The sequence below is a fragment of the Ovis canadensis genome, chromosome 4 (assembly GCF_042477335.2).
Source record: "Ovis canadensis isolate MfBH-ARS-UI-01 breed Bighorn chromosome 4, ARS-UI_OviCan_v2, whole genome shotgun sequence".
Lineage (NCBI taxonomy): Eukaryota > Metazoa > Chordata > Mammalia > Artiodactyla > Bovidae > Ovis > Ovis canadensis.
The window spans coordinates 30,680,135-30,705,902 of NC_091248.1; the positions used below are offsets into that span (position 1 = coordinate 30,680,135).

Below are 25,768 nucleotides of genomic sequence, written 5' to 3' on the forward strand. Positions count from 1 at the left end.
ATCCAATGGATGTTGGCAATTTGATCTCAGGTTTCTCTGCCTTTTCTAAAACCAGTTTCAACATCTGGAAGTTCTCGGTTCACGTACTGTTGAAGCCTGGCTTGGAAAATTTTGATCATTACTTTGCTAGTGTGTGAGATGAGAGCAATTGTACAGTAGTTTGAACATTCTTTGGCATTGCCTTTCTTTGGGATTGCAATGAAAATTGATCTATTCCAGCCCTGTGGCCACGGCTGAGTTTTCCAAATTTGCCGACATACTGAGTGCAGCATTTTCACAGCATCATCTTAGGATCTGAAATAGCTCAGCTGGAATTCCATCACCTCCACTAGCTTTGTTCATAGTCATGCTTCCTAAAGCCCACTTGACTTCTCATTCCAGGATGTCTGACTCTAGGTGAGTGATCACACCATCGTGGTAATCTGGGTCATTAAGATCTTTTTTGTATAGTTCTTGCCACCTTTTCTTAATATCTTCTGCTTCTGTTAGGTTCATACTGCTTCTGCCCTTGATTGTGCCCATCTTTGCATGAAATGTTCCCTTGGTATCTCTGATTTTCTTGAAGAGATCTCTAGCCTTTCCCATTCTACTGTTTTCCTCTATTTCTTTGCACTGATCACTGAAGAAGGCTTTCTTATCTCTCCTTGCTATTCTTTGGAACTCTCCATTCAAATGGGTATACTTTTCCTTTTCTCCTTTGCCTTTTGCTTCTCTTCTTTTCTCAGCTATTTGTAAGGCCTCCTCAGACAACCATTTTTGCCTTTTGGTATTTCTTTTTCTTGGGGATGGTCTCAATCCCTGCCTCCTGTACAATGTCATGAACCTCTGTCCATAGTTCTTCAGGCACTCTATCAGATCTAATCCCTTCAATCTGTGACTTCCACTGTATAATTGTAAAGGATTTGAATTAGGTCATACCTGAATGGTCTAGTGGTTTTCCATACTTTCTTCAGTTTAAGTCTGAATTTGGCAATAAGAAGTTCATGATCTGAGCCACAGTCAGCTCCCAGTCTTGTTTTTGCTGACTGTATAGAGCTTCTCCATCTTCGGTTGCAAAAAATATAATCGATCTGATTTTGGTGTTGACCATCTGGTGATGTCCATGTGTTGAGTTTCCTCTTGTGTTGTTGGAAGAGGGTGTTTGCTATGACCAGTGTGTTCTCTTGGCAAAACTCTTTTAGCCTTTGTCCTGCTTCATTCCGTACTCCATGTGTTAGGTACAGAATTCCATGTCTCACACTTCTCCCAAAATGCAGATAAACACTGTCATTCTGATTTCCTGAAATGGACACAGAGACTCAGGGGAAGTGAAATAACTTGCTTAAGGCCAGTCAACCATTCGCAAGTAGAGACAATATTTGAATCCAGGTTTTTACAGTTCTACAACTAGTTAAGAAATTATATTGACTAGCCAAGCCAAGAATATTTACTGAACTCCCTTTTCATCTAAAGTGCCCATGAGATGGAGAGGACTTCATTCCAAATTCTAAAGGAAGGGCCATGGGTTCCAGGTACCCGAAGACTGACATATAAGAGATGCTTTTGTTTTCAAGTGAATACTTCAAAGCGCTATTTTTAATTGAAGGTTTAGAGCTGTACTTTTAAAATGCTGTACTGTACTTTTAAACCTTTAAAATGTTTGTGTATTTATTTAGTTGTCTGCGCTGGGTCTTCATTGCTTTTCTCTAGTTGTGGCCAGTGGGGGCTACTCTCTAGTTGCGGTGTGCGGGCTGCTCACTGCAGTAGCCTCTCATGTTGCAGAACATGGGCTCGAGGGCACATGGGCTTCAGTAGTTGCGGCAAATGGGCTCAGTTGCCCTGCAGCATATGGGATCATCCCGGTTCAGAGATCGAACTTGTGTTCCCAGCATTGGAAGGCGGATTCTTTTACCACTAGACCACCAGGGAAGCCCCACAGAGGTAATTTTTAAAAGCGGCAATTCTGCTTTCTCTGCCCTCCTGCCTCATGGCCAGAAGGCCACCTGGAAGAAGTACCATGTGACAGAATGCAAGAAACATAAGCATCTCTGTTCCCAGGATCTACCACGTACTGAGCATGTGACCTTGGGCAAATTACTAGACCTTTCTGAGCTTCAGTTTCCTCATTTGAAACATGGGAACGAGAACAAGGATGCCCACTTCCCCAAGGCTATTTTGAGGATTAACTAAAATATATGCGCTTTCTATATGTCAATGCTGAACCTAACAGTATTATTCATTATGAGATCCAACCTTGGTACATCAGAGTCACACGTACCATGACAAATTCTCCTAGACACTACTGCCCTTCACCCTTAGCAGAGTGCCTGGCATAAAGTAACTATGCACACAATGATGATATTCTTTCCTTTTCCCTCAAGGAAAAGCTGGAAAATGAGAAGAGATGGGGGATGGAGAAACATCCCGCTGTTGTGAACAGGGCCTGGGCTACCAGCTGCCTGGAAGAACCAATGTCAGTCACAGGATGGAAGGATGAATGGATGAGCAGCCACGCTTGGGCTTGTCCATCTCCGATTTCAGTGGGAGCTGTGGTCAGTCTCTCTGCCCCTCCTCTCCCGGTGACCCAGCTGCATCCCAATTTGCTGTCTGCAATGATCTGGTCTGGAGCAGCTTGGGGGAAAACATTATTCTCCTAAATGCTGTGTAAAATAATGACACTGAGAGAATACTTGAAAGTCTAAAAGGATATTCTGGATGTTCGCCATAAGTAATTGCCATGTTGAGGCTGGCAACTAAAATTGCATCGCAAAGATATTTACCCAATTTTCATAAAAACTATTATGGCTTTATTTTCAAAGCAAGTAACTACAGAGCCATGTGGCTTGTCAGTAAATGCTCAAGTGATTAACTGAGAAATGTGGAGGTGGGTGGAAGAAGGCTGTTAGGCATACAGATTTGAGAAAAACAAAATTTAGAAAAAGATGTTTTTTGAGTTGTGAGAGCTGAAGGCATTTCAGTCTCCAGAATGATGATCCATATCATGCTAAGTCCTTGACCCCAGGAGAGAAAGGACGGAACATTGGCACATCTGTTTCAATGGTTATTTTTGAACATGCACAGTTAGGTTTTCAAATTCAGGTTTCCTTAAACTCTTGACACAGAACAAGGCCAGCTGCAAAGGCAAAGTGCATTTTTTAGTATTAGCCCTGTTTCGGGGGTAGAAGTCCTCCTACCCTTCCAGGATGCAGGCTGGCCCTGCCCTCGCCTCTTCCTGGTGGGAACGACCTGAGCCAAGACCAGGGCCTGCAGGGCAGGAGGGCTGCAGGGGTGTCTTGGGGAGTAGGAAGCGAGGAGGTTCGTTTCCCTGGGCAAGGTCTGTGAGGCCTACTATCCCACTGCTATTCACAGCCTTGCCTGTGCAAAACTAATAACGCAGGGTGAAAACAGGGGGCAAGGAAGTAGCTGAGGGCTTCCCCAGTGCCTCAGTGGTAAAGACTCAGTCTGCCAATGCAGGAGACATGGGTTCGATCCCTGGGTTGGGAAGATCCCCTGGTGAAGGGCATGGCAATTTCCACTCCAGTATTCTTGTCTGGAAAATCCCATGGACAGAGGAGCCTGGTGGGCTACAGTCCACGGGGTCGCACAGAGTCAAACATGACTGAATGATTAACCGACGATAACAACCCAACACAGAAAGTAACTGGAGCTGGGCTACAGAACCTGACAACCATAACAGGCCCTTCTGTGCTAATACTGCCAATGGCTCTTCTCTGGACCTGTCCGTGCACTCTTGCTCAGTCACTGCAGTTTGTGCGAGTCTCTGCAATGCCATGAACTGTGGCCTGCCAGGCTCCTCTGTCTGTTGGATTCTTCAGGCAAGAATCCTGGGGTGGGTTGCCATTTTCTTCTCCCAGGGATCTTCCCAACCCAGGGATGGAACTGGTGTCTCTTATGTCTCCTGCATTGGCAGCTGGGTTCTTTACCACTAGCACTACCTGGGAAGCCCCTTCTGGACCTATTAAAGAATGTCTAATAAGTACATCCCTACCATCCCCACCGTGGGCTCCTGGTGCTACCACGGAGGCTGCCGCTCTCGTGAAAACTGCCACCGCCACCACCACACGGCCGGGCAGTGGCGGAGCTGGACCCAGGCTGTGCTCCCACATACGTTGCTTTATCCCATTATCAGAGTCCAAGACTGTTTCCTCCCCAAAACCCTGCAATGGGGTACACCACAGGAATACACTCTGCAACTATTTCCATTCAATATAGGTCCTCAGCCCTTTCCAAATACAAATGCAGGACATGCCTTCCCTTTAACCAGCATCTCCCAGGGAGCCTGTCCATGTCTCCAAAGGCCCCACTGCTTCCTCTCTGTAAAGACAACTGACTCAGTCCATGTGCCGGCAAGCCAGAGAGCAGAGACAAGGCCAGGATTTTAGATTTTCCAAAGAAAAGCCACTTGACTCCTAAGGGCTTTTTTTTTCTTTTTATGTTTTAATTTTTTTTTCTCCCTGACGCCTGTTCTGGATCTGTGGGGAGATGTGTAAGTAAGTGACATCCTGAAAGGATGAAGCAAACGTGACCACATCTGAAGGCTGGTAATTGAAGACGGGTACTGCTTTCCTACAGACAGCATTTCTTGTACTTTTTCCCCCCAAAAGCTTTAAACTCTTAGTCTAAATTACTTTCTCTAAAAAAGCTTTCAAGATAGGGCTAGTCACATTCCATTCCTCTCCCCATGACTTAATAACTTTTACCATGTAAAAAATATTCCCAGGTGATTTGGAATCAGTGTAAAATGAGCATATCAATGATGATTATTCATGCAAAATATGTATGTTTAGTAACATTGTAATGAACCAATACATATTTATTGTTTGAAAATATGAGATTAGGGAATTTCTTCTTCTATTGGAAACCACTCAAAAGACAATTTCTCAACTCTCAGTTTGAGTTGTTACCATTATTAGATTAACAGGGTTTTTAAAAAATAATTTAAAATTTTAAGACTAAATTTTCCATAAGGTTAACATGCTACAAAAATTTATTTATCATAAAATTAGAATGACAATGGAATATGTCAATAAGCATGGAATCAAGATAATCATACCAGGCCTGAGTAAAAATGTCATAGCTGTTATTCCATAAAACAGTACCACAAAATATTTCTAAAATATCAAAATAGTCACTTGGAAAATTTTCAAGTTGTGTGAGATAGAGACTCAGTTCACTTTTATAAAGAAAATATAGATATAAAAATATTATATAAGAAAGAATTACACGTATTTTCTAGAGAAAGGCTTATAAGAAATAAAACCTGAACTCCTGGGATGTGAGTTACATCCCTGTAATTCTGCAACAGAAGACTCTTTGCTCCAAACAGCATGCACCGACTGTTTAACACATTCATTATCATCCTTCATCAAGCATAAAACTAACAGTCAGGAAATACAGCTGCAATGGCACAATTACCAACACACGGAATACGCCCTGCAGCAAAGAAAGCAAATGAGTTGCTTTTCATTAACAGAGCTTGGCACACCTCTCCAAAGATATTGTTTTCTTTCCAGCCAGTGTCTCAAAAGGCACTTCAGGGGCTATTTGCTTAGGTAAATCCAGGGAACATGTAAATCATGAAAATATTTATTTAAATTTCAAAATATTTATTATTGATATACAGTGCCATTCATACGTGTGTGTATACAATATATGTAGATACATCAGTATATGTATTGAAAGATAACTTGATCAAGTCAAAATCTTTTCTATAAAAGGCTTGTATTTTTAAAACATTATTAGGGTTAAAATTAAAAGCTTCTGCACAACAAAGGAAAATATAAGCAAGGTGAAAAGACAGCCTTCTGAATGGGAGAAAATAATAGCAAATGAAGCAACTGACAAACAACTAATCTCAAAAATATACAAGCAACTTCTGCAGCTCAACTCCAGAAAAATAAACGACCCTATCAAAAAATGGGCCAAAGAACTAAATAGACATTTCTCCAAAGAAGACATACGGATGGCTAACAAACACATGAAAAGATGCTCAACATCACTCATTATTAGAGAAATGCAAATCAAAACCACAATGAGGTACCACTTCACACCAGTCAGAATGGCTGCGATCCAAAAATCTGCAAGCAATAAATGCTGGAGAGGGTGTGGAGAAAAGGGAACCCTCCTACACTGTTGGTGGGAATGCAAACTAGTACAGCCACTATGGAGAACAGTGTGGAGATTCCTTAAAAAATTGCAAATAGAACTCCCTTATGACCCAGCAATCCCACTTCTGGGCATACACACGGAGGAAACCAGAATTGAAAGAGACACATGTACCCCAATGTTCATTGCAGCACTGTTTATAATAGCCAGGACATGGAAACAACCTAGATGTCCATCAGCAGATGAATGGATAAGAAAGCTGTGGTACATATACACAATGGAGTATTACTCAGCAGTTAAAAAGAATTCATTTGAATCAGTTCTGATGAGATGGATGAAACTGGAGCCGATTATACAGAGTGAAGTAAGCCAGAAAGAAAAACACCAATACAGTATACTAACACATATATATGGAATTTAGGAAGATGGCAATGATGACCCTGTATGCAAGACAGGGAAAGAGACACAGATGTGTATAACGGACTTTTGGACTCAGAGGGAGAGGGAGAGGGTGGGATGATTTGGGAGAATGACATTCTAACATGTATACTATCATGTGAATTGAATCGCCAGTCTATGTCTGACGCAGGATGCAGCATGCTTGGGGCTGGTGCATGGGGATGACCCAGAAAGATGTTATGGGGAGGGAGGTGGGTGGGGGGTTCATTTTTGGGAATGCATGTAAGAATTAAAGATTTTAAAATTTAAAAAATAAAAAACTAAAAAAAAAAAAAATTCAGCATTCAAAAACTAAAAAAAAAAAAAAAAAACATTATTAGTGCAAGAGGGTTGGTAAATCAGGTTGTAGTCTATATTTGAGTGTGATACATAGGTATTCATGGTTTTCATTCTCACAGTCTCTGGCATACAATATGATATGCAACATGCCTCCATCTAGGCAGTAATGGGCTGGGTAATAACAGGGTTCTATTATATGGGTTTGAGTCCATATAAAGAAAATAATTAGCTACTAGCTTCAGATTCTAATATAACATGTCATCATTGAAAGCTTAGATGAATAGCATTCTAAAGAGGTAATAAAAGCACACTTTATTTGGTTGACTTCTGGACACTTAACATTCTTAACATTATTATAATCTTATTACACCTTAACAGATGTATTACTCCTACTGAATTTATATTATAATTAAACTGTTACTTAAACCGTAATTTAAGGAAGGCCTGGGGGATGCAAAAGGCAATGGGTAATCATCTGCCCCAAATATTTTGAATTATATCCTAGGGCATGGCCACCAGACTCACTAAATTCTCTGCCCAGAAATCCTCTAGCATAATCAGCTCAGTCCTCTTTGCAGGAAAAATATCACAGAAAAATTTAAGGAGTCAAATTTTCCTCAACACAGGAGGCCAGGGATACACAGGGTTACTACTGTCTTAGTACTTTTGTAGATATGGTGACATTATGAACATCTCAAAATCAAAGAGGTGTTTTAAGGCAACAAATAAAAAGAAAAGAAAGTAAAAACTTCTTAATGTTTTGTTAAGCAAAATGATGAGACCTACTTACAAACTGCCTGAAAAATTAAAAGGAAGGTATTTTCAAGATGAAGTTTAATGAGTTCTCTCCTGATCTCTTCCTTTCAAAGATATTAATCTGACCTGGCAACGAAGCACCCAGCATTCTGTCATCATTCTGAAAATTCTTCTAGAATCTAAATCACTTCCTTATCTCAATATGCATTCATCCACAGCAACCATCAGAAAGCAAAATGACTCCACCTTCAGTTGTGATGCTGAGAACCTGACATTTTGCATACATGCCTTTTGGGTTGAGGAATCACTGAGTTTAGTATTGCTGCTTCAATTAGGAAATATGACTGCAGTGTTAGGAAAAAGTTATATTCTATATGGGATGGTACTCACAGAATAAAATACTTGTTAGAAGAGAAAAAAGAAAATACCTTCCTAGGTGAATATATTTTAATGAGTAAAAGGTAACAAAGTGTACTAGGCTTGCATAATCTTTTCTTCAGCAACATCAAACAAGTATTTTAAAAGGAGCTGGGCCAATCATTAGGCTCAGGATCACCACAATTCATCTCCCAGTTATAAGTACCAAGGTTCAACCTGTGGTTTTGGATGCTTGTGGCTTTTGTTATATTGAATACTGATGGGATAAAAAAGATTCTACTGGCGAAGGGGGGGGGGGATAATTATCTCTTTGACATTATGAGTCTGTTATAATAATAATGCTTGCTTCAATGTACATTGCTGATGATAGAAACAAGACTTGACTTTTTATAAGATTTTCTAATGGACTTTCTAGCTTTCATACCTTTAACGTGGTAAATTCATATGGCTGATAACCCCTGAAGCTCTCATGGATGGCTGCCATAGTGTGAGAAGTTTTCTCCCAAAAATGAAGCAGAGTGGTCTGTAAAGAAAGACAGGAACGCCATTAGCATTTGAAATGCCTCAGATCTAGTCATGGGCCCTAGAAGAAGTGTGTCCATCTGTGGCTTTCAAGGTCTTCTCAAATAAGATTTTGACTCACCTCTGCAGCCTTGTCTCCTATCACACCTCTACTCACACCCTGTATTTCAGCCAAACGTCACGGCTCCCTGTCCCCTTACAGCTCACGCTGCTCCGCTCCTTAGGAGGCTCTCCTCTCCATTCTCTTTGTACTCATCTCATCTGATCCATCCTCCAAAATCCATCTATTCTCTTTGTACTCATCTCATCCGATCCATCCTCAAAAACCCAGGGCTGGTCATTGACAATGGACTTCTGTGATCCCTCACCCAATTCCACGTCTCGCTCTTCAAGCCTCCACTGGCTTTTTGGTGGATCTCATTTCACTTAGCACACCCTGTTCTGTCTTTGAGGCAGAGAAAATATAGTCAGATGTTACTGTCTCTGACTTCCTTTCTAAACTCCAAATTCCCTGAGGACAGGAAATCTGGTCTTCTCCATTGTATATAACCTACAACCCCCAGAGTCTTCCCCTACAGCTGATGCAAGTGCCATCCTGAGGGAACGCAGAGGCAATAAGGAGACAAAAGCAAGTTCATTAGATTAATGAGGAAGTGACTGCGGCGTGAGAATTACAGGCAACAATGCTAAAGAGAGTTCAGAGGAGGCTTACTGAAGGAGGTAACACATTGTTGGTGCATCAAATGAGCGTAATTTGGGAAGGTACAAGTGGAGAGCGAGGGCACTCAGGCAGAAGGAACCACCTAAATAACGGCAGGCAAGTGGGGAATTACAGTGTACGCTCAGGCAACAGCTAATATTCAGTCTGATTAACTGTAGGATGAATCGCATGGATACAGAAGCCTGGCAGGCTACAGTCCATAGGGTTGCAGAGTCGGACATGACCGAAGCAACTCTGCACACAGCACAGGATGCTAAAAAGGAGAGATGCAGGAAGTAAATTATGACAAAGGCAATCAGAACTTCCTCATGCCCAAATCATACTTTGGGCTCAAGCTCCATTTTTTTCTGCTATCTAAAGCCTGTCACATTCTTGTTTCATCGTGACAAACATTTTTCACTTTGTTACCTGGTATGTTGCTAGCATATGAGACAAGAGATTGCATCTGCTTGCTCCAAGAAGATCCACTTTTTGACACACATCCATCTTCAATTTGTCAAAGCTTTTTTTGGCAAGGCGAACTTGTGTTTGCACCTATGAAAGTAGAAAGAGAATCTCTGACCCACTCAAATTCAAATTTTTAAGTGATAAAAATTTGTCCATGGAAAAAGACCAATAGTAGGATTATCTCTTTCAAATATTCAAAACACTTTTGAAAATTCAGGCAACTGAGAAAACCCTATAATATCTACTCTTAACTTCCAAAGGACCTAAATGACAGTATTGTATATCGATTTTACAGCAGACGTACTATCTTGAGAATATTTTTCTCAGTCGAATGTTAGAATTCCTCTCCTTTCAAGGCATTCACAAACTGACCATAGTGGGCAGGTCTGGAAAGTCACAGTGTGGTAAGAGGACAATTTTTCCCCCGTTGTTTTCCTATGGTTCTTTGAAGCTGATGTCCCCATATACTCTTCATTACCTTCCTCTAAAATAAACATCTCACATAACATGGTACATTTGTTAAAAAATATGAAATTAACACTGATACAATCTTATTAACTAAACAACAGATGTTATTCAGATTTAACCAGCTTTTTCACTGTCTTTTTTTTTTCCTGTCTCGAGATCCAATCTAGGATACCACATAGGAAATTGTGATGTAGCCCAGAAAACTATCCCCACAGATAAACTTTCAATGTTCTATTATTGTGTATGTACCCAAGTAATCTTCCATACATCCCTACGCCATGTATCAGTAGTAATTCAGGGATGGAGGCGGGGATAAGGGAGATTTCAGAAATGTCTATTCTACATGTCATTTGATAGTAAAATAGAAAGTTTTAAAAATTTATACAGTTACAGTACAAACAGTAGACTCAAAATTTCCCCTTTCTCTAACCTGAAGCATCAACACATCCTACTTAACAGAGAAGTTAGTCACATATTAATTTATCTCAGATAATTCATGCAGTTGTAGTGACCAGGTAGGTAACTGGGAGTTGGGAATAATGCTGACTCGTTAATGGCAGCTTTTTCATCACAGGATACCTTGGGTAGGGGGTAGGGCGGGAGAGGACTTGAAGATGATATCTGCCTTGATCACCATTATATGATTAGCACCTAGCAACCTCACACAAAGCAGGTGTTGAACAGAAAAGCAGATATTTGGTGACTGAATGAAGCAAATTTCCAGACCATTTCAAAAGGTAAAGTGCTTGAGTACCATTTTAAAGTAGAACCTTGAGAACAGTCCTAAAAGTAATAATTTTTATATAAAAATAAACATGAAGGTCATGGATTTAGATTATAATAACTTTTCCCATTAATAATCTATATTTGCAGCTTTCAAAATTATAGGGCATTATATAATAATAGTAGCCACTGATACAGTAGCTATCACTCATAATAACATAACATTGAAAACAATTTAGCAATAGATATAATTCACAATGAGTACAATTGGTACAACTGAACAATTAATACAATTTCCTCATCACATAGCAGCTTTACTCTGTTAGCCTCTGTATTGCCCGTCTGACTGCTGAGAAGAAGAGGCTTTGTCAGAAGACTTAACTGACCCACAGGGCTGGTATTCTAGATTAGCCTGCCTGACTCCAAAGCTGCACTATCTGTCCCCTGCCCCACAAACAACTTCCACAACTTCTTGCAAAATCAAAGCTCAAAATTATGATTCTACCCAGAAACACATGCTTTCCTGTAGATGTCTATGGAACTGGAAAATAATCAGGCAATCCATTTAATATCATATTGACAGAATTAATGCCCTATATGAATAGGGTCTTGTTTCGATAGCTGTGTAAAGCATTTCCCTAAGAATTCCTCTGTATTCCTAGTCAATGGAGTTTGGAAACCCAGCAAAGAGAAGCCATCAAGCTCCCCTCAAGCCACACTGTGAGCTTAAACCCAGAACGCGATCATTCCTCGCTATGGAATGGACAGACTCCAGGGAAAACTATGGGAGCACGCAAGCTGTAAAAAGTTAGGATGTGTTACATATCAGCGATTTTCTGCCTTCCTTGGAGAAGAGTAAGGATGATACAAAAAAGAAAACCCTAGTTCCTGAAGGGAGACGTGGGAGAGTGTGGAGGGAAAGATGTTTAAGCAGCAGAGAGTTCCACTGCAGGTGCCCTCTGGTTCACTCGAGGCTCAACCTGGGAAGAACCCTTCAGCAGGGATCCTAAGAGACATCTGTCCTACCCTTTCCTTCTGAAGGGGGAGGAAATAACTCCAGGTGTGAGCGTTCATGCATGTATTCATTCAACACATACTCAGTGAGTGTGAGAGAGCTTCTTCTATTTCAGGCCCAGTGCTAGGCACTGGGAGGTCTGTAAAGGAATAAGACACAAGGCAGGTGGTCAAAAAATACTTAAGGATGAATGCACAGAGGCACAGGCTCCTCCAGTCTTTTAGAGATGATGGACAAGTTAGCAACCGTATTTAATGCAACGGGAGAAGCACAGCAGAACAGGACAAGGGGCTGATTAATGCTGAAGGTGGCAGGGGTGGGGTGCACCCATGGTCTCCCCAACTATAGGCCTCCCTGTTATCCACACCCTTAGCCCTGAGAACCTGGAGTCTCCGCCCACTCTGACACTGGGCATGGTGTGTGACTTGCTTTGGCCAATGGGCCAGATGTGATGAAACTGGAAAAAAAAATGCTAGCACGCTTCCACTTTCTCTCTCCCTTCTCTGAGACTGCCGTGAGAACATGCCCTGGCCAACCTGAGAATGTGCCTGGGCTGGCCAACTGAAGTGACACTGAGGCCTGTGAATGCAAGAGACATGAGGAGGTAAACCCAGCCGTCCTCAGAGATCAGCCGTTGGCCAGCTGATACCCAGATAGCTGAGGGAGGCCAGCCATGATCAGCTGAGCCTCTCGCCTCCCCACAGTTGACCAAAGACTCATGCGTGAGCCCAGCAGAGACCGGAAGCGCCTTGCCAACTCACTGTGCTAAGCCACTGAGTGTTACAGTTGTTTATTTCAGAGCATCACTATGGCCATGTTGTTGTTTAGTTGCTAAGCTGTGTCCAACTCTTGCGACCCCATGGGCTCTCCATTGGATTCTCTGGGCAAGAATACTAGAGTGGCTTGCCACTTCCTTCCCTAGGGGAATCGTCTCCACCCAGGAATCGAACCCAAGGCTCCTGCTGTGTCTCCTGCATTGCAGGCAGGTTCTTTACTGCTGAGCCACTGATATAAATTGTGAGTTGGGAGATAATGAAGACCACATTATTATGGGGGATATCTGAGTATATCTGGTATCTGGGCCTTAAGTCATGAATAGGAGTACACAGTAACTACCAGGTAGATACAAGGCTGGCCTGTTCATGCAGAGGTTCTAGATTTTTCCAATTAAATGCAAATAACTTTATTGTGGGATGTGAATTTTGCTTTTTCTTTTATATTAACATAATAAGTTACACATATTCTTTTATCCTAGAAGAAAACTTAATTCCCTTGCTTATAACACAAGGCTCATGAATTAAACACTGAAAGGTGCCCTAATTTAATTCTGTCTGAATTTTGTAAAGTAATTTTAGAAACCCAGAAGACTTCAACACTTGACCCAGTGAGTTCTGAAAGGCCATATGCTTTGTGTGTCAACAATGATTATTAAAATACTTAATGCACTGCTGAGTTTCCAAATGTTGAGCTCCTTCCCTGCCAAACAAGAAGGATGCGACAGTGGTGGGCACTGTGAATACCGCAAAGCTCATTTAATATTTTGTGTTCCATGTCTGTTCTCTAAAACACATCTCTAGTTTGCTGCCCGAGGACAAAACACCAAGGACACAGGTGAGCACAGGCCACATCGAGAGTCTAATATCATGTGTCTCCACTAGGACTCAAGTGACAATGTTTTATTATTCCTTTCAATCCCAAATAAATTATTTTCAATTACATAAACATCTTGAGGAGCTCCTGTGGTTTTCAAGGTTCTTTAAAAAATCTTCAAATAAATGTAGCTTTTCAAATTCTTAATTTTATTCCTGTTGCCCCCCACCCCCACCGTCCTCTTACTCTTCAAACTCTAAGAAATGTTCACGTATATTAGATCCTCTTTAGCATGGGTCCTGCCCTCCCAAGGCTGCAAAAATACAATTTACCAGAAAAAGGAGTAATGTCTTGCATGCCAAAACGACAGGACACTTTCTCTGTACTTAGATTTCCTAAGCCGAAATTCTACCTCTTAGCCCCAGCTTGAACTGCTTATGATGAAGCCAAAGCTATTCACAGTCAGTGCAATCTGGCTTCTCCATTCAGTGGGAAAGGTCTTCATATTACTCCACAACCAGATCATTTGAGAGTGGCTTTGCATTTTGTCCTAGTGTTTTCTTTCCTTTAAAAGTAAAATAAAGCTAACTCCCCATCTTACTCTTACTTTGACATTATCTTCTAGAAGATGGCTTTGCCTCTCTCTCTATTCAATCATTTATCAAACATTTACTGAGCATCTTCCATGTGCCAATAGCAGTGAGCAAAATGGGGGCCTCATGATGCTAGTTCAGGGGGCATTTTCATATCAGTGAGGAAATAACAGAGTGAAGCGAGCCAAAGGAGAGTCACACCATTCCGTAAGAATGATTTACCAAGAGATCTGGTTGAGAGGCTGCTCTCCTGGGAGGTGGGACTCCAGCTCTCTTCTGCAGGACTGAGCATGGGAAGCATGCAAGGAGAGAGCTCCAGCAGAGGGGAGAGCGTGTGCAAAGGCACTGGGGTGGAGGGCAGTAAGACAGGCCCCAGAAAACTAGTGTGGATCGCTGAGAGCAAACAGAAAGGTGGTATGAGATGGGGCAAGAGAGGTGGGCTGGGGCATATCCCAGGGTCTTGTAGGTGTGCTCAGGATGTTAGTTTCTATCCTGGGGCTTCCCAGGCGGCACTAGCGGTAAAGAATCACCTTCTGATGCAAGAGATGTGGGGTTTGATCCCTGGGTCAGGAAGATCCCCTGGAGGAGGAAATGGCAACCCACTCCAGTAATGTTGCCTGGAGAATCCCATGGACAGAGGAGCCTGGCATTTATCCTGGGTGTATCAAATGCATCTTCTTTTTTTTCAAAATGCATTTTCAACCTATGATGATGTTATTGAGATATAACCCCAATGTAAGTTGAGGAAGACCTGTATGTCTTTAACGCTGCAGCTTGATAGTTAATATAAGCAGTATTTTGTCCAAAACAAGAAAGATGCAGTGGTCATCTTACTTCATTTCCTCCTAAGCATGCATTTTGAACTTTAGCAGTTCAGCAATAATAAATAAGTAGTTTCACTTTCATGAATTGAGAAGGAAATGGCAACCCACTCCAGTGTTCTTGCCTGGAGAATCCCAGGGATGAGGGAGCCTGGTGGGCAGCCGTCTCTGGGGTCGCACGGAGTCGGACACGACTGAGGCAACTTAGCAGCAGCAGCAGCAGCAGCAGTGATAATTTTAAAGCTTTTCATTACTGCTGAAATTACAGATAAAATTGAATTTTTTGGGTAGCATTCCCTTTACATGAAATAATAAACCTTTATTCAAGCCAACAATTTTGGATCCACCTGTATAATCAGGACAGGCACAACTGTGGCTGACATGCTCTCAACCCATTTACACGAACACCATCATTTAGACACTCATTTTTAGATACTCAATTTCAGACACTAATGGGAAAAAAGCCAATTTCTTTCCTATTCTTTCCTACCCTTTCCTGCTCTTCAGAAGCTCAAGTTTATAAATGTTCTGATCATGAGTATAAAAGTCACCTAGGAGAATGGAGCACACCAATGTCTCAAAGTGATCTTCTAGGAATGGATAAAAGACTGTACTAGGGATGTATAAGATACTGTACTGTATGAATGCCTTCATCAAGCAGTTATCTTAATGATGATGCAGGAGAAGCAGGCACCCATATCATAGTCTACTCTTCCAAGTTTCCAGGGAAGAGGAAAAGAAAAAGCAATGAACACTCTGGACAGCACTGTTTTACAAATGCTTCATGCTGCAGTTCTTCAAAGTATGCAAAATCATCTTCATTTGCATAGAAGAGAAAAACTGATGTACAAAGTAATTTGCCTAAAACCAAGTAGCCAGTAAGTAGAAAGGCCAGGGGCCGGCCTGGGTTAGATGTTGTCTTCTCTTGTATAAAGTACAAAGTCCACACCCACACAGGCTTCCCAGGTGGCACTAGAGGTAAAGAACCTGCCTACCAACACAGGAGAGATAAGAGATACGGGTTCAATCCCTGGGCGGGGACGATCCCTGGAGGAGGGCACGGCAACCCACTCCAGTATTGTTGCCTGGAGTATCCCATGGACAGAGGAGCCTGACGGGCTACAGTCTATGGGGTCACAAAGAGTTGGATGTGAATGAAGTGACTTAGCACGCACACACGCCCCACCCGTACCCTGCCTGCCAGCCTTCAGCCCATCCGCCTCCTCTCCCACATCACCTGCCAGGCACTATACACTCCAGCGACACCAGGTCAAACCCATATCCATGCTTCTGCTCTGTTTCTCTGCCTGGAAAGTCCCCTTCCCCTCGCTGTGCACATGGCAACTCGTCCTCACACTGTAGAGCTTCCACGCAAAGGTTTTCTCCCATGAGACCCTTTTCCTGTTGCTTCTCAGGAGAGTTAGCAGCCGCTTCCTCTGTATGATCAAGGCACCTTGCAAAATTGGCTTAGCACACAAAGCTCTGGTAAGTGCTACCTGCTCCCAGGTAAGACCGGCTATCCTCTGAACGAGAAGCTCTGTGAGCCTGAAAGCATGCTGTCTAGTTTTCCAAGGCTAAGGCTGCATGCCTCCAGGTAGCAGGTCTAAAACACACTGAATGAATAGGGAGAGAACATACCAGAAGGAGTGAACCATCAGGCTATGGAATATGCACCACATGCTCTGTCTGCTGAATTTCAATTAGACTTCCCCAGACACCGTCCCTCTCCCTCAACCCCTATTCTCCACCATTAACTGACTAGAGATGATACACAGGCACATATTCTCATTTGCTGCTCACAACACTCCTACGCCATAATTTTGTTTCTGTTTCACAGAGAAGGAAGCTGGTTTTCAGAAACATTAGGTAACTCGCCCCAGCTCACTTGACTGGCAGGGGAGGGGCAGGATGTGAAAGTCCACGCTCATGTCACTGAAACACTTTGCTGTCCTAACTGTAGCAAATCTCAGACCAGTAAGATTAACTGCATATCACCCAAAATGTGGATGTCAGCACTTGGCCCACTACTCTTTTCTCCCTTGTCACTTTGTCGACTCATTGCATCAAAATAATCTAACATATTCAACGTCTGTGACTCTGGCTTCTTGTTCAAAAATACAAACTGTTGTTTGCCATGCAACACATTCATTTACACAGGAATCAAACAGTAAGAGGTTTTCTATTCTCAAGGCCTTGGCAAGTTGAAAGAAAGATGGTTAAAATGAGTCACAATTATGTAGTTTGCCATATGCCGATAGAGTTTGGATTAATTTAGTTAGTTATCACATGGCCCCGAGTGTTTTAATGTTTGCTCAGCTGCTGAGTTTTTTTTTTTTTTCTTTCTGTTTTTAACTTAAGAAAGCAATTCTGTCATCAGAAAATTTAACCGACTCAGTTCACTTCCTCTTTTAGGTCATTAGTGGAAGTATTAACTCAGGTCACAAGACCAAACCCAGGGTACCCGCTTTATCAATTTCTCTCTAATCTGAGAAGCACATGTTTCAGGAGAGGGTAAAAGGCTCTAGTACTATCTCTTTACCCCACTGATATTCTTGTACTGTATTGAGGTTTTAAACATATATCATTATTCCTTTTCTTTTTAGTACTTTTTTGGATCATTTATTCATGTCTACGTTTCACGTGTGCCAGCTGTCTCTTGGCTGCCCAAGCTACACCTGCTTGTACATCACATTATGGTATATTTTAATTATGCTTATTGATAGTTCTGTAAGTAATCATGACGCACAAACACAAATAAACTCCTAAATTAACAGGTGAAATGATTTGCTGAGAACTTCCTTGCTGGAGGAGTGGTGTTCATTCATTCTGCTGCAGGTCCTGGATAAAGCAAAGAAGGGAAAAAGATTGAGCCTTTCCCTTTGTGGATGTATTTGGCTGCCTTTGAGTTCCAAAGTGTGATGGACCTGGGTATTCAGAGCAACCTGGAAAAGATCGACTCATAACAACTCTTTTGCTGGTTCCCAGAACTTGGAGGGTGAAGACAGGCTCTGTAACCTGCACAAGCGCACCCTTCCTGTTCTGCCCCATGTGCTTGCCTCTCTCTCCTAATTCTTTTCTCCCAGTGTGATCCCTCAGCTCATAAAGTGGTTTCATCCTCTTCTTCTTCACATGTGGTTCCCAATGATGTCATATTTCTTCTTTCTTGGCCCTTCACAATCCAGCTTGTGCCACTTCTAGAAACCACACTTCCATCCCTAAGGCACATGCTCCTCTTTCTGGGCCTCAACAGCACCTTACTGTCCCCTCATGGGACACACCACATTACATGGTCATTATCATTTTAACTGACTATCTTTGTCTATATTCTCCAGGGACCTTGGGGCAGGAACCATATCTTGGTTATGTTACCCTGGTACTAATAGGAAGAGCTAAACATGCTAGTCAAAGAAATAGTTTTTAACCTGGTGTATGAAAGTGAAAGTTGCTCAGTTGTGTCCAGCTCTTTGGGACCCCATGGCCTGTAGCCTGCCAGGGTCCGCTGTCCATGGGTATTCTCCAGGAAAGAATACTGGAGTGGGTTGCCATGCCCTCCTCCAGGGGATCTTCCCTATCCAAGGATTTAACCCAGGTCTCCCACATTGCAGGCAGATTCTTTACCAGCTGAGACACCAGGGGAGACCAAGAATACTGGAGTGGGTAGCTAGTCCTTCTCCAGGGGATCTTCATGACCCAGGAATTGAACCAGGGTCTTCTGCGTTGCAGGAGGATTCTTTACCAGCTGAGCCACCAGGGAACCTGGTGCAGAGTAACGTAACACATACCATCACGTGCTTTGGGCCTGTAGCTTCTACTTTAAAAAAATTTTTTTAATGTTATTTATTTATTGGTTTAGCTACCTGAAGTCTTAGCTTTGACACGTGAGATCTCCACTGCCTCATGTGAGGTCTTTTGTTGAATGCACTGGCTTTCTACTTGTGGCCTCCAGAGCTTGCAGGTTCAGTAGCTGTGGAGCACAAGGGCTTATTGGCTTCACAGTATGTGGGATCTTAGTTTCCTGACTGGGGATCGAACCAGTGTCCCCTGCACTGCAAGGCAGATTCCTAACCACTGGACCACCAGGAAGTCCCAGCTTCTACTTTTATAGTCTGATGACTGGTGTTAACTCTCACTTCAGGAGCATGTGTGTGTGTGTATTTAAGAAGAAGACATGTCACAATAATTTCATGCCAAGAAGGAAATGGGTCCAGATCCTTCAGTTCCCCATTCATCTAAATCTTAAAAACATTTTCTATGTTGAGATTTGACATATTTCTGTAGCACTTCTTTGCTCCTTCCTGCTGGAAATCATCTCATTCCAATTTGTTCTATGTCAGCTCTTCTGGAGAAACTTGGGTTTTGTGTTCTTTGCACACGTCTAATCTACTAACACTTTGTGTCAGTGGTCGGTGGTGATTCCTTTTGTTGTTACAGGCCTGCGAACATCTCAGATTTTCAGTTGATGGGCAAATGCTCTTGTGACTGAGGCTGCCAGTGGCCCATCAATATCCATGCGCCCTTCGTAGTTTCCAGTGTCCCCAACAACAGTGTGGCCGCAGGACAAAGTTCTCTCCAGCAGGATGTGAGCACAGGCAATGGGCATCACTTCCAAGTGTGGCCTAAAGACTTTCCACCTGTGCTTCTGTGGGTTCTGTCTCCTTTGGGGATGACTGGGATGTCCACATCTAGGGAACGCTGGAGGGAACATTTATGAACTGCAAAGATGCACTCAGCCTGGTCTCTAAATGATTCGGAGGAGGAGCCACTCCAAAAACCAGGATACCTGCCTAGTACTATTTGGTGAGCACAAACAAACAAAACCAAAAAATCCTTCTATTGGAATTATGAGATTTGGGGTATCCCTTGGACTTCCCTGGTGGCTCAGACAGTAAAGCGTCTGCCTACAATGCGGGAGGCCCAGGTTCAATCCCTGGGTTGGGAAGGTCTCCTGGAGAAAGAAATGGCAACCCACTCCAGTATTCTTGCCTGGAAAATCCCACGGATGGAGGAGCCTGGTAGGGCTACAGTCCATGGGGTTGCAAAGAGTCGGACATGGCTGAGTGACCTCACTTTCCTTTTCCTTTCCTTTGTACTACAAACTAGCCTCAACTACTCTTCCTAACATAGGCATGGTTTTAAGACAAGGTTGTTTAAATGACAAAGATGCAGACTTCCCTGGTGGTCCAGTGGTTAACAATCGGCCTGATAACGCAAGGGACAAGGGTTCGATCCCTGGTCCAGGAAGATTTCACATGCTGCGGAACAACTAAGCCCCTGAGCCGAAACTATCGAGCCCACGCTCTAGAGCCCGCGCTCCACAACGAGAGGAGCCACCACGAGAAAAGCCCACACACTGCAGCAAAGAATAGAGCCAGCTGCTGCTCCAGAGAAAAGCCTGTCCGCAGCAAGGAAGACTTTGAGCAGACGAATAACAATCCTCAACTTTTTAAAAAAGTGACAAGATGCTAGATACAGTGTTGGGAGCATGTTAAAGTCTATTAGTCCCATAGACAACTGTCAGCTCTGCAAAGGTCCACTATTTCCATTACTATTTTGATCATCAGTTCAGTTCAACTGCTCAGTCCTGTCTGACTCTTTGCGATCCCATGGACTGCAGCACACCAGGCTTCTCTATCCATCACCAACTCCCACAGTTTACTCAAACTCATGTCCATTGAGTCGGTGATGCTATTCAACCATCTCATCTTCTGTTGTCCCTTTCTCCTCCCACCTTCAATCTTTCCCAGCATCAGGGTCTTTTCAAATAAGTCAGTTCTTCACATAAGGTGGCCAAAGGATTGGAGTTTCAGCTTCAACATCAGTCCTTCCAATGAATATTCAGGACTGATTTCCTTTAGGATGGACTGGTTGGATCTTCTTATAGTCCAAGTGACTCTCAAGTTTTCTCCAATACCATGGTTCAAAAGCATCAATTCTTCGGTGTTCAGCTTTCTTTATAGTCCAACTCTCACATCCATGCATGACCACTGAGAAAACCATTACTTTGACTAGACGACCCTTTGTTGGCAAAGTAATGTCTCTGCTTTTCAATATGCTGTCTTGGTTGGTCATAACTTTTCTTCCAAGGAGCAAGCATGTTTTAATTTCTTGGCTGCAGTCATCATCTGCAGTGATTTTGGAGCCCCCCAAAAATAAAGCCAGCCACTGTTTCCACTGTTTCCCCATCTATTGGCTATGAAGTGATGGGGCCAGATGCCATGATCTTAGTTTTCTGAATGTCGAGCTTTAAGCCAACTTTTTCACTCTCCTTTTCCTTTTCCACTTTTCCTTTTTCATCAAGAGGCTCTTCAATTCTTCCTTCCTTTCTGCCATAAGGCTGGTGGCCTCTGCATATCTGAGGTTATCGGTATTTCTCCCAGCAATCTTGATTCCAGCTTGTGCTTCATCCAGCCCAGTGTTTCTCATGATGTACTCTGCATATAAGTAAAATAAGCAGGGTGACAATATACAGCCTTGAGGTACTCCATTCCCTATTTGAATCAGTCTGTTGTTCCATGTCCAGTTCTAACTGTTGCTTCCTGACGTGCATACAGATTTCTCAAGAGGCAGGTCAGGTGGTCTGGTATTCCCATCTCTTGAAGAATTTTCCATAGTTTGTTGTGATCCACACAAAGACTTTGGTGTAGTTAATAAAGCAGAAATAGATGTTTTTCTGGAACTCTCTTGCTTTTGTGATGATCCAGTGGATGTTGGCAATTTGATCTCTGGTTCCTCTGCCTTTTTTAAGATGTTCCAGCCAGAACATCTAGAAGTTCACGGTTCATGAATTGTTGAAGCCTGGTGAATTTTGAGCATCACTTTACTAGCGTGTTAGATGAGTGCAACTGTGCAGTAGTTGGAGCATTCTTTGGCATTGCCTTTCTTTAGGATTGGAATGAAAACTGACCTTTTCCAGTCCTGTGGCCACTGCTGAGTTTTCCAAATTTGCTGGCATATTGAGCGTAGCACTTTCTCAGCATCATCTTTTAGGGTCTGAAACAGCTCAACTGGAATTTCATCACCTCCACTAGCTTTGTTGATAGTGATGCTTCCAAAAGCCCACTTGACTTCACATTCCAGGATGTCTGGCTCTAAGTCAGTGATCACACCATCGTGGTTATCTGAGTCATTAAGATCTATTTTGTACAGTTCTTCTGTGCATTTTTGGCCACCTCTTCTTAATTATCTTTTGCTTCTGTAAGGCCATACCATTTCTGTCCTTTATTGAGCCCATCTTTGTGTGAAATGTTCCCTTGGTATCTCTAATTTTCTTGAAGAGATCTCTAGTCTTTCCCATTCTGTTGTTTTCCTCTATTTCTTTGCATTGATCACTGAAGAAGGCTTTATCTCTCCTTGTTATTCTTTGGAATTCTGCGTTCAAATGGGTATATCTTTCCTTTTCTCCTTTGCCTTTTGCTTCTCTTCTTTTCACAGCTATTTGTAAGGCCTCCCTGGACAATCATTTTTCCCTTTTGCCTTTCTTTTTCTTGCAGATGGTCTCAATCCCTGCGTCCTATACAACGTCATGAACCTCCACCCATAGTTCTTCAGGCACTCTGTCTATCAGATCTAATCCCTTGAATCTATTTCTCACTTCCACTGTAAAATCATAAGGGATTTGATTTAGGTCATACCTGAATATTCTAGTGGTTTTCCCTACTATCTTCAATTTAAGTCTGAATTTGATCATCAACAAGAATGTAAATAACATCAGGAAATTACTGAAATGTTCCACCATTCATCTTAATGCCACGGATTTTTTAAAGAAAGGTCTTTAGGCAACAATGGTGGGGCAATCAGTGTGTGTGGTGGGGTGCATCTGAGAAGAGGGAAACTGCTGGAAAATCCTTTGGTGCTTCTTTAATCATCAGAACTGAGAAATCTTAAATGATGCTCTGGTGACCTTCCAACTCTCGTAGCCCAAGTTACCCAAATTAGCTCCCAAATGCTTATTATATGTTCCTTGGAAAAGAACATTTTTATATAAAAATGCTTTTCATATTTTTATATAAAAGAGGTCTTTTGATATTTTGGGCTGGAAGATATATGCTTGAAGTAGTGAGGAAATTAGAATTGGATATGAAAACAAAAGTACACCCCTCACTAAAATGGTCCTTTTCTTTTTAAAAGGCCTATAAAAAATTGTCACTAAAATTCATTTCAGTCTGTGCTTTCTTTCAGATATGCTCTGTGTTTCTATTTTTCCCTTCCTCTCCCCAAACTCCGTATTTTCAGTTTTTTTTTTTTTACTATTTTATTAAGGTATAGCTGAGAGTGAAAAAATATGAAGCTGATTGCCCTATATACTTTGAAATATGTATATACCCACATAAGTATCACCCAGAATAATACACAGAACATTTTCAGCCCTCTGGTAGGCTTCTTTGTATTACTTGGTCAACACCTCCTCAAAAATAGAATACTTTGACCTCTATCACTGTGGATTACTTCTGTCTGATTTTGAACTTAATGTAAAGGAAAGCATATACTACATACTCGGTGATGTCTGTTTCTTTCACTCAACACCACACGCAGGAGATATATCCACATTATTGCACCCTAGTAAAGGAGTCGCAGAAAGCAATGGCACCCACTCCAGTACTCTTGCCTGGAAAATCCCATGGATGGAGAAGCCTGGTAGGCTGCAGTCCATGGGGTCTTGAAGAGTTGGACATGACTGAGCGACTTCCCTTTCACTTTTCACTTTCCTGCACTGGAGAAGGAAATGGCAACCCACTCCAGTGTTCTTGCCTGGAGAATCCCAGGGACGGGGGAGCCTGGTGGGCTGCCGTCTATGGGGTCGCACAGAGTCAGACACGACTGAAGTGACTTAGCAGCAGTAAAGTAGTAGTAGTACGTCAAGGCTGCATATTGTCACCCTGCTTATTTAACTTCTATGCAGAGTACATCGTGAGAAACGCTGGGCTGGATGAAGCACAAGCTGGAATCAAGATTGCCGGGAGAAATATCAATAACCTCAGATGCAGATGACACCACCCTTATGGCAGAAAGTGAAGAGGAGCTAAAAAGCCTCGTGATGAAAGTGAAAGAGGAAAGTGAAAAGTTAGCTTAAAGCTCAACATTCAGAAAATGAAGATCATGGCATCTGGTCCCATCACTTCATAAACAATAGATGGGGAAACAGTGGAAACAGTGACAGACTATGTTTTTGGGCTCCAAATCACTGCAGATGGTGACTGCAGCCATGAAATTAAAAGACGCTTACTCCTTGGAAGGAAAGTTATGACCCACCTAGACAGCATATTCAAAAGCAGAGACATTACTTTTCCAACAAAGGTCCATCTAGTCAAGGCTATGGTTTTTCCAGTGGTCATGTATGGATGTGAGAGTTGGACTGTGAAGAAAGCTGAGCGCCGAAGAATTGATGCTTTTGAACTGTGGTGTTGGAGAAGACTCTTGAGAGTCCCTTGGACTGCAAGGAGATCCAACCAGTCCATCCTAAAGGAGATCAGCCCTGGGTGTTCACTGGAAGGACTAATTTTAAAGCCAAAACTCCAATACTTTGGCCACTTCATGCTAAGAGTTGACTCATTGGAAAAGACCCTGATGGTGGGAGGGACTGGGGGCAGGGGGAGAAGCGGATGACAGAGGATGAGATGGCTGGATGGCATCACCGATTCGATGGACACGAGTTTGAGTAAACTCCGGGAGTTGGTGATGGACAGGGAGGCCTGGCGTGCTGCGATTCATGGGGTTGCGAAGAGTCAGACACGACTGAGCGACTGAACTGAACTGAACTGAATGTTTATTTCTTATTCATTGCTCTATAGTGTTCTAGTGATTCAATAACATTCCAATTGATTTATCCATCATAGTGTTGACAGACATTTGGTTTGTTTTCACTTTGAGGCTGTTACGAATAACACTGCTGTGAACATTCTTGTATATGGTTTTTACATGCATATTCCTTGGATGTATGCCAGGAAGTAGACTATTTTTAGTAGATAACGCTAAACAGTTTACCATAGTGCTTCTATCAAACTCATGTATGACAGTTAAGTTGTACCTCAGCAAGATTCTTCAGATCCTGTATCCTAGCTTAGACTCCGCATTTTGATTGTTTGAGTAATGGCTGTTTCCCCTATTACACTATGAATTCTATGAAGAAAAGGGCAGCAATGGCCTTATGCACGTTTTATTTTCAGAGCCTTGTACAGTATCTGGGATATATTAATTGCCCGATAAATACTTAAAGGAATTACCATGAAATCTGGGCAAAGCAGAAGAATGGGTCTCTTGTCTTTTCCTTCTTGAAAACTTGAGTAGAGACCCACTACTAGGCTGTCTCAAAGTGAAATTATTAACCAAATGCCTATTATCTCTGAAATTCTGGTATGGGAGTCACATTTCTTCCTAATCTTTACTGTTGGTAAAACATAAAGTAGTAAGCAAAGAATTAAAGGATTACCTTGACAGAAGACCATTCTTCTAGAACAACCAGCAGAACTAGCATTCAGAATTTTTCCCATTTTAATTTAATTTATTTTTTAGTCTTTATTGAATTTGCTATCATATTGCTTCTTTTTCGTATTTTGGATTTTTGGCCACGAGGCAAGTGAGATATCAGCTTGACGACCAGACATCGAACTCCTGCATTGCAGGGCAAGGTCTTAATCACCGCACATGCAAGTGCAAATGTTAGTCGCTAGGTCTGTGTCCAGCTCTTTGCGACCCCATGGACTGTAGACCACCAGGCTCCTCCATCCATGGGATTCTCCAGGTAAGAATACTGGAGTGGGTTGCCATTTCCTTCTCCAGGGGATGTTCCAGGCCCAGGGATCAAACCTGGGTCTCCCACATTGTAGGCAGACTCCACAGTCTGAGCCACAAGGGAAGCCCCAACCTATTTTTAAAAATGCTTTGTCTTTAAAAT

At 42.3% G+C, this 25,768-nt stretch overlaps 1 protein-coding gene across 50 annotated transcripts in view; it reads right to left on the reverse strand.

Annotated features, from left to right (window-relative positions):
* The window catches only part of ICA1 (islet cell autoantigen 1), a 165,401-nt gene that overhangs the window by 40,827 nt on the left and 98,806 nt on the right, over window positions 1-25,768 (reverse strand). For all 50 annotated transcript variants that reach the window (XM_069587524.1, XM_069587566.1, XM_069587552.1 and 47 more), the window contains 2 exons: window positions 9,629-9,754; window positions 8,402-8,500 (listed from right to left, as the gene is read on the reverse strand). In XM_069587524.1, the coding sequence (XP_069443625.1) occupies window positions 8,402-8,500; window positions 9,629-9,754 (225 nt within the window). The remainder of the gene's footprint in view (window positions 1-8,401; window positions 8,501-9,628; window positions 9,755-25,768) is intronic.